Here is a 9438-nt window from a genome sequence, read left to right on the forward strand (position 1 = left end):
ATTGCTCTCAGGTCAAAATGGAATTAAACTAGAAGTCACTAACAGAAGGCTAGCTGGAGAACCCCCAAATACTTGGAAATGAAAGAACACACTTCTAAATAACACGAGTCAAAGAAGAAATCTCAAGAAAAATTTAAAAATCTTTTGAACTGAAAGAAAATGAAAACACAACTTACCAAATTTATGGGACACAGCAAAAGCAGTGCTTAAAGGGAAATGTATAGCATTGACTGCATGTTTTAGAAAAGAAGAAAGATCTAACAGCAATAATTTAAGTTTCCACCTTGGGAAATAAGAGCAAATTAAGTCCAAAGTAAGCAGGAAAAAAAAAAGAAAAGAAAAAAAAAGAATTAGAGCAGAAATCAATAAAATTGAAAACAGGAAATTAGTAGAGAAAATCAACAAAACCAAAAGCTGGTTCGTGGAAATCTCATCAAACCCAGCAGGGCAAATGCTTATCTCCAAGCCTAGTGTGAGGTAGAAGCAGGAGAAAAACGTCTTCTGAGAATTTTCACCCATAAGCCAGCCTTGAATAGGTTTACAACCTAAGCTGACAATACCTGGGGGTCCGAAAGACCCGGAGCTGAAAATTTAGCCTAAAGTGGTGTAGGATTCGTTTGTCACCAGGTGACTGAGAAACACATTTCCTCTCCGGAGGAATTTACTGTTGACCCGGTCTCAAAAACAATTCCCCTTGATAAAATGCCAAGAAATAGGAACTCACAGTCAAAACCTCCAAATTGCAAGAAATAAGACATTGTGAAGAGCAGGCTCCGTAAACAAGAGCCCACGTACTCAGGCCTCAAAGACTTAAAATATTGAAATTACCAAACAATGTAAGATGTGTCTTCAATATATTTAAAGAAAAAAACCTAAAATACAAGTAGAGAGCAAGAGAGGATATAAAATGACCAAGCAAATCTGAAAAAGAACCAAACAACTAGAAATGAGAATAAAATATTTGACGTGTAAAACTCATGGATGAATGGGCACAACCACTTAGAAAAGAAGAAAAAAAACCCAAACACCTCAATAGATTAGTTACAGCTGAAGAAAGACCTAACTGGAAGGCAGATCTGTAGAAATTAATCAGAATGCCAGAAACGGAGATAGAAATATGAGGATGAAGCAGGAAGGTCTCATCAGAGCTCCAGTAGGGACAGAGAAAATATGTGACGGTGCAACTAAGAATCTTCTAGAACTGATGAAAGACATCTACTCATAGAATCAGGAAACCCAAGGAATATCATGAGGGTAAATATAAAGAAAACCACACTTGTGCACATCACAGTAAACTACAGAATACCGAAGACAAAATTCCTAAAAGCACTGGAGACAAAAGTATCTTCAAAGCAAAAACAACAGATGACAGTTGACTAAACAGCAACAACGGAGACCAAAAGACAGAATGATATTCTTAACATACTGAGAGAAAATAACTGTTAACCTAGAATTTGTACCTAGCAAAAAGTGACTTTAAATATAAAGGGTAAAAAACTAAAAACTACAAAAGGTGAGACAAATGGAACACACAACATAAAGCGGGAGAAATATGCCCGAGAACGTTAGTCGCAATAAATATAAATGACCAGATGTTTTAACTGGAAGACAGTCTTGTCTAGATTTTAAAAAATCCCATCTATGGGGCGCCTGGTTGGCTCAGTCAGTTAAGCGTCTGCCTTTGGCTCAGGTCATGATCTCAGGGTCCTGGGATTGAGCCCCAAGTCAGGCTCCCTGCTCATCGGGGAGTCTGTTGCTCCCTCTCCCTCTGCCACTCCCTCCCCACAGTCATTCGCTCTCTCTCTAAAAATAAAATCTAACCAAAAAAGGCATGATCTTTTTGAGAAAAAGTATATAACTTTATTGAAAACATTTAACGGACACACCATGTTCATGAACTGAAAGATGCAATTTCAATTTCATATGGATGTTGATTTTTCCCAAACTGATCTATAGATTCAATTGGGTTTCATTCAAAATCTCAAAGGGATTTTTTTTTATTGGTGGAACTCGACAAGTGGATTCTAACATTCATATGGAAGAGCAAGGACCAAGAATAGATCTTCGTGAGTCATACAATAGGGGTGGGCAAGGTGGAAAAATTCACTGTGGTATAGTCCATGGCTCACTATCCAGCAAGGAGAAAGAATGCCCTACAGCTCTCCATGTTCTTCTGGATAAATCTCAGGAACATGATATTGAGTGAAAAGACAAGTCACAGAAGAATAAGCATGGTATGATTCCATTTATATAAAATTCAAAAGCACGCAAAACCAGTACAAACTTAGGTAACAGAATGACAAGGCAAAGCAAGGGAATGATTCAGACGCACATTGTTCTCCACCGGGGAGGGGCGCAGCTCGGGCTTCCAAGGAAGTGGTATCCACTTCTTAAATGGGGGGAGAGAGGGAGTTTATTTTATAAAGTTTCGTGCATCTCCTTACTATTTAATAAAAACGACAGAGAGCAGAGGAGGAAACAAGTCTACCAATGCTTGCATACAGCACACAGTGCCAGGCACACCACATTCCTAACCGTTAAGAACTAGCAACTGAACACACCTTTTGGGAAAACAAAGAAGTCCTAGCAGCCCAAAGCTTTGTGGGTACGGGCAGGGCCTGTCAGGATGGGCTTCTCTGAGGGTTCCTGGGTGACAAGCCTGCCATGTCACTGCATGACATCCCCTGACCCCCCCCCCCACCCCCAGCAGCATCTGTAGACTTTTTCACCCCATTTTTGGTCCAGCCCCTCACCCCCCACCCTCCCCTGAGACCCAAAGCTGCTTCGAATAGCCCCCACCTGTACCTCAGAGGGGTAGCTGCTTGGCTGCAAGGGGGCCTTGGGGGGAGGGGGAACCTAGCCGCTCCTCATACAGACTTCCGGTCCCTACTGTCAGTCCCAAGCCCTGCCTTCCATGGTGCCAGGAGAGTTCCAGAGCCTCTCCAGGGCTCTGTGGGGCAGGTTGGCTGCCTCTTGGCCCTCCCTCTAGGAATTAACTTCTAGTCTCTGCTAAGAAGAGGAAATGAGCCTCCATCCACTTCCCATCTTTCAGAACGTCATCAGGCTCTTCGGTCTACTCCTCTCTCCCTTCTATTTTCTTTATCCTTGTAAATTTATATCTGTTTTATGTCTTATCATTTTAGATTTTAAAAGGAAACAGAGGTAAACCTGCCACATTTGACTGAAAGTCTATTTACTATATTTAAATAACAACATATGACAGGTAGCTCCGGAAGAGTCCAGGGAGGAAGAGCTTAGCCTTCTGAGCACCTCCTGCAGGCCTCGAACGTCCCACCTGATTTCTCTGCCTCGACTCTGCTACTCACTTTCCTCAGTTGTGCAAGGGTGAAGAGAAAGCACAGAGATCTGGGTTCAAATCCTGACTCCTCCACTCACTGCTGCCATGATCTTACCATATCAACTCTCGTAATCGTTGCCCCGGTACCAGGTTAGCCAGACAGGCACAGTGAGTGCTTTGGAGACACTTCTAACTATAAAGCACTGAACCTGGGAAAGACTGTTGGGGATTCTCCTTCCCAGGATCACCACATACCGCCTTGGTCTGCTGGTGCCCCAGCCCCACCACACCAAAGCCACAGGAGGCAGAGCCCTGGCCCCTCAGCCCTCAGGCATTCTGTGGTTCCCATGCGTGACAATCAGAGGAAACCAGAAACAGCAGCCCGGGGGGCAACCATGAGGGACCAGGAACCCAGAAAGATGGAGGGAGGCTAAGAACCAAGTGGGTGCTTTATTAACCCGGCAAAGGGGTGACTAGGCTGGCCAAGCAGCCCCTTAGCAAACCGTCCACTCTACTCGGGGTCCAATAGAGGCAGAGTTGCAGGACCCAAGCCCTGGACACCGGAGTCCAAGCTGGGCAGAGGCAAGGCCAAGGATGGGACTGGAGTTGCCGAAAGGTATTAAGTACCAACCCACCTCCCCTCCTGAGGCCAGGGGTGGGCCCGAAAGGAGTTAGGAGCCCCCTCTCCTGCTACCCTCTCTCTGAACAGCTCCGGCTCTTCCTAGAATCAGGAAGCCACGAGGCCCACATCAGCTGCGGTCTGGAAGGTGATCCCATCCCCAGGCAACGGGGAGGCCAGGAAGGGCCAGAGCCAGACGAGGACCCAGCGGGGCCCCAGGGCCGCCTGCAAGTTGTGGCAAGGGCCCAGGTCATAAGAGTGCTGGCCCCGAGCCCACTCCCACGTGGTCTGGCCCCGCAGCAGCAGCATCCCGTGGAAGAGCAGCCCAGCCCCGCACAACAGTGCACCTGCCACACACGTGTCGGTCACAAAGGCCAGGGCAAACTGTGCCAGAGACACTCTGCCTGCAAGGAGAAAGCAAGAGGGTCAGGGGGCAGCCGTGGGCCCGGCCCTCCCAAAGCCCAGCTCCTGCCCCTCTCCCACTCCCTACCCTCCACCACGAAGCAGGGCTCGCTCCTCTGCTCAGCAAATGCTGAGCAGCTACTCCCGGGCGAGCCCAGGCCGGTGACCTGGGCAGACACAGCCCCCTGCCCCACATCCAACTTGCATTCATCACAAACTTGAGAGCACCTCCCACGTGCTAGACGCGGTGGCAGGCACAGGATGAACGTTGGATACCAGCTCTGACCTCAGGAGCTCACAGACAGTTAAGAGACCACTTCTCATGGGACGCCTGGGTGGCTCAGTCGGTTAAGTGTCTGCCTTTGGTTCAGGGCATGATCCTGGGGTCCTGGGATCGAGTCCCACATCAGGCTCCCTGCTCAGTTGGGAGCCTGCCACTCTCTCTGCCTGCCACTCTCCCGGCTTGTGCATTCTCTCTCTCTGACAAATACATACATAAAATATTAAAAAAGAGAGAAAGAGAGAGAGACCACTTCTCAGTTACTTTTACAGATGTGACGTGTGTTACAACGGGAAAGTGCAGCACCTTCTGGCCCACAGTAGGGGCCGTATCTGCTGAAAAAGGAACTACAGGCTGCCATGAAACATTCTGCTCAGTGAAAGAAGCCAGACACAAAGGTCACATATATGACGCCATTTACGTGAAATGTCCCAAACGCAAATCCATAGAGACAGACAGTAGATGAGTGGTTTCCAGGGGCTGGGGCTCAGGGAGGAATGGGGAGTGACTGCTCGATGGGTATAATGGGGTTTCTTTTTGGGGTGATGAAAATGTTCTGGAATTAGACAGGGGTGATGGTTGCACCACATTGTGAATGTACTAAATGCCACTGAACGAGAATACTAGGAAGTGGTTAAAATGATGAATTTCATGTTCTATGAATTCTACTTCATTAAAAAAGAGAAGCTATGTGGGGAAATGCCAAGCGGACTTGTTAGGAGGCTAAAGGAAGTGGATTTCATCTGTTTTAATTAAGTGACATCTCGGGTGGTATCTGAAGGAGGTATCTGGTAGGTGAAGAGGGGAGAAGACAGTCTGTTTGAAGGTCCTGAGGCAGGATGGAGAGGTGCCTGTGAGACGAGTATGTGGATGGTTCTGGAAGCTCAGGAGAGAAGCCCAGGCTGGACATGCAGATCTGCAGGTGGTTGGTGCACAGGCGGTTCCAAGACCCGCCAGAGTGTCGAGCGGGATGGGAGCAGCACCGTGACCTGAGCATCAGACCGGGTCCTTTGGGACTCGAACAAGAAAAGAGAGGGAAACCAAAAATTTAGGAGGAAACCCTGCAGTACGAGCTGCTGGAGACGCCCAGGGTACCGCCTTTCCAGGAGGTTGGAGGCCAGCAGTTTTATGAGGCAGAAAGGTCTCATGAAGCAAAGAGAACACAAAAGGGTCTTCTGGGCTTTGTGGGGACCAAGGCATTCTCCGGAGGAGGAGGGGGGCAGAAGCCAGTTTGAAGCACGTACAGGAGTGAGTGGGAGGTGAGGAAAAGCAGCCTATGACTCTGGGTAAATCCTTCAGGAGGCTTGGCTGGTAACAGAAGAGCCAGGAGGCAAGAGCTAGGGAAGAGGAGGATGTGGGGTGAAGAGAGGGTTTGTACAGGTGGGAAAACCTGAAGAAAGCCAGTGGAGGGACTGGCAGGAGGAGACGCAGGCCACGGTGAGGCTTCCAAGCAGGGAGGAAGGTCCAGACACCAGGAGAAGCTGGGGACAGTCAGCCTGGCTTCCGGATAGGAGGACGGAACATTCTGGATGTACTAACCATCTCATTTTCTCTGTGACAGATTTCAAGAGAGGTAGGGGCTTGGAGAACAGGAGAGTGGGAAGTTTGGAGCCGCAGTCATTAGGGGGAGCAAGCTTATGAGAAACCAGGATGGCCAGGCACGACTGAGGGCCTGTTGGGGTCAGCACCCATGAACATGGCATGGGACCAACTGCCACAGAGTACCAGCTCTCAGCAGCCAGCGGCAGACAGAGAGGACAGGAAGGCACCGTGGAAGGAAGACAGAGCCAAGAGGGTTGAGATGTTGGCAGGAGAACGGTAGAAATGAGGATTCTAAGCTGGATATCGGGCAGTGAAGAGTGAAGGTACTGACGGACAGAAAGGTGAGGGCCAGGAGCTCGCGGCGCAGGCGTCGGGGAGTGTAAGAGTGAGAGCTGGCTAGAAGGACAGGGGTGACTGGCTCATGGCGTGATTTAAGAAATGACACACTTTGGCTTCTGACAAGGTGTAGGGTGGATGTGGGAGTAGGTGAAGGAAGTCAAAGGGAGAGAAGGCCAAGAAGCCGAGCAACTGGGGCACTGAGTGGACGCCCGTGATTTCAACAGGCCCCGGGGCTTGAGAAGGCACTGGCCGCACAGGGGTGGGGTGCAGGGAGGTGCAGCTGGAGGGCTTGAATCTCAGTGGAAGCAGGGGGTCATCAAGCAGGCAGAGGAGGGCTGCTCAGGGAGCCAGTGTGGTCAGAGCAAGACATTGACAACCCACTGGGCCCCCCATGGCCTTCCCCCCACCCCTCGGGGCTGCAGGGAGGGGACCCTGGGACAGAGCTGGGCTTGGATAGCATTAGGAGACCCAGCAACCATTCAGAGTGGTCAGGGAGTTTAGTAACTGCAGGACAAGGTTACGGAGGGACTGTGGAGGGGTCAGGAGGAAGGAGTCAGGGCAGAGAAAGCATTTCGGCGGGGGGGGGGGGACAACAAAGAATATAAAAAATCAGTGGGGCTTTTATCTCGGGGAGGGGAGGGTGTCAGAAGGGGAATAAATGTGTCATCCAGAACATGGCCTCTCAGTCAGCCTCCTGATCCATCTTTTCACCTCCCAACTTCCAAAGACTGGAGTTTCCCTCTGCCTGTAACTTTCACTGGCTCCGTACCCTCCAGTCAAGTCAGGGCTCTCTCTGCATACCAGCATTCAGGGAGGGTCTCCACCATCCAGTCTGAACCTACTCCCTGCCCAACCTCCACGCCTGTGTTCAGGCTGCTCCCCTCACTTAGACTGCACCCCCACTTAGAATGCTCCCTCCCCATCCCAACCCCCCCCCAACTCCCACTAGTCCTTCCTTCTCTGCCAACACCTAGAATCTCTGCCTGATTCTCCTACAGCCAGAGCTCTGTACCTGTGTCAAGGCCCCATATTTACTGTACTGCACACCCAGTTGAATCCCAGGCTGCCCTCACCCCCCCATAAATGACACTGGAACTGGGTCTCCAGGACATTACCAGGCGAGCCAGCCAGAAATCCCATCCCCCACCAGAATGGCCCACTTTGCAAGGGCCTCGGCCTCTGCAGACGCCCCCTGAGCTCCCCACCTGTGAGCAGCATGAGCCAGGGCAGCAGGAGGAGGGCGGCGGTATGGAGGGGCGCGTGGGCTCGCAGGAGGGCTGACAGGGCAGGGCCCAGCAGCACGGAGACGTGGAGTAGGACGCCCGCAGCATGAAGCAAGAGGCAGAGGAAGGGCCGGTAGTTGCGGAATCCCACGCAGCGGCCCAGCAGGCGGCAGTGGTGATCCCGGCGAAGAATGCAGACGCGGCAGGCGGAGCAATGCCCACTGCGCGGCGGCACCTGGCTTTGGCACTGGTAGCAGTAACTGCAGGGAAGGAACCACAGCGTCAGTTCCGCCGGCAGCTCTGAGTGCCTCCTATCATGCCCGGTCGGCCTCTGAGCCCATCCTGGGGAAGCGGACACAGCCACTGCCCTCAATAAGCCTCAACTACATCATACATCCACGCAGGCCGAGCACCATTCCCTGGGCCCTTCCAGTTCCAGCCCTGCAGGTCCGACGGCTCTTGCCACTCAGATGTCCCAGTCCTCAGGCCTTTCTCTGGCCTCTAACATCGAGGAACAAACTTCTCACTTCCTCCGTGGCCACGACATTGGTCCAAATCACCATGAACTCTCTCCTGGATTACTGCATCGGACTCCTAACTCCTCTCCCCGATTGGTTCCAGCTTTGTTCCTCCTGGTATAGTCTCACCCCAGCAGCCAGTCTAATCCTTAAAAATCTAAGTCGTGCCCTCCTCCTCTACTCAAAACCCTACAATGGCTGTCCACCTCACTGCCAGTAAAAAGCAAAGCCTTCAATGTCCTCCAAGGTCTTTCTATCTCTCCCCTCTCTCTTCTCCCTCTCTCACTCCACACCAGCCACACCGGCCTTCTTGCTGTTCCGGGAACATGCAAGGCACATAACTGCCTCAGTCTTTGCACTGTCTGTTCCTTCTACCTGGAACACTCTCCCCCAGATTCCCACATGGCTAACTCCCCCACCTCCTTAAAGTCTTTGCTCAAATGCCTACCTTGACCACACTATTCAAAACCGCAACTTGAACACCCTTTACCCTGCTGTACTTCTTGTTTCCATACCACCACCATCTTCTAATATTCTACATAATTTCCTTATTTATTATACCTATAGCTTATCATCTGCCCCCTCCCCCACTGAAATCAGCTCCAGGAGGTCAGGAATCTATTTTATTGTATCTCCAGTGGCCGGAACAGTACCTTGCACACAGTAGGTGCTCATTAAATAATAAGCGAATGAATGGTATTTCTTCCGGATCTACCACCCCACGCTGTAAAAAAGTGTTCTGGCTCTAACAAGCGGATCCTATCGTAATCTGGTTCTAACATCTTCTGGTCCTAGAGCACCTCCCCCTGTCCAAGGCTCCTGCTCCCCCTCCCCCCGCCAAACCCCCAGATCCCGCGCCCCACTCACGCCCAGCCCTGGCCCAGACCGCGGCCGGCCAGCATCACGCCCCGGATGCTGGGGTCCGAGCGCAGGAAGAGCCCCACGTTGCCCAGCAGGTTGAGCAGCTGGAAGGCCGCCAGCACAAGCTGCAAGGCCCGAGCCAGGGGTCCCAGCGGGGGCGGCCCGGGACCCAGAACCAGCACGTAGGCCAACTCCAGGCCCACAGCCGCGGCCCACAGCGCGGTGAGCACGAGAGGCAGCCGCGCGGGCGCCCCCTCCGCGCTCCCCACCGCCCAGGGCTGCCCCATGGCCCGGACCCACCGGCTGCTGGATCCCGAGTACCCCGCCGCTTCCGTATTGGGGCGGGGATAGTGGCA

General features: G+C 51.5%; 1 protein-coding gene across 1 annotated transcript; it reads right to left on the minus strand.

The window, feature by feature from the left end:
* Window positions 1-1837: 1837 nt before the first annotated feature.
* On the minus strand, window positions 1838-9400 carry ZDHHC24 (zinc finger DHHC-type containing 24). The gene is made up of 3 exons (XM_026483123.4): window positions 9089-9400; window positions 7686-7963; window positions 1838-4321 (listed from the first exon to the last, which is right to left on the minus strand). Exons 1-3 carry the CDS (start codon window positions 9367-9369, stop codon window positions 4026-4028), a joined length of 855 nt encoding a protein of 284 aa, XP_026338908.1. The 5' UTR covers window positions 9370-9400; the 3' UTR covers window positions 1838-4025.
* Between the last annotated feature and the right edge of the window lie 38 nt (window positions 9401-9438).

This window comes from Ursus arctos, unplaced genomic scaffold (assembly GCF_023065955.2).
Source record: "Ursus arctos isolate Adak ecotype North America unplaced genomic scaffold, UrsArc2.0 scaffold_23, whole genome shotgun sequence".
NCBI classification, from domain to species: Eukaryota; Metazoa; Chordata; class Mammalia; order Carnivora; family Ursidae; genus Ursus; species Ursus arctos.

Bases quoted from the DNA above. Each gene is read 5' to 3' on its own strand.
- ZDHHC24 (XM_026483123.4), bottom strand. From the start codon at position 9,369: ATGGGGCAGCCCTGGGCGGTGGGGAGCGCGGAGGGGGCGCCCGCGCGG. The intron at 7,964-9,088 runs GTGAGTGGGGCG...CCTTCCCTGCAG, and splicing joins GGTCTGGGCCAGGGCTGGGC to TTACTGCTACCAGTGCCAAA. The intron at 4,322-7,685 runs GTGGGGAGCTCA...TTCTCCTTGCAG, and splicing joins CTGGCTCATGCTGCTCACAG to GCAGAGTGTCTCTGGCACAG.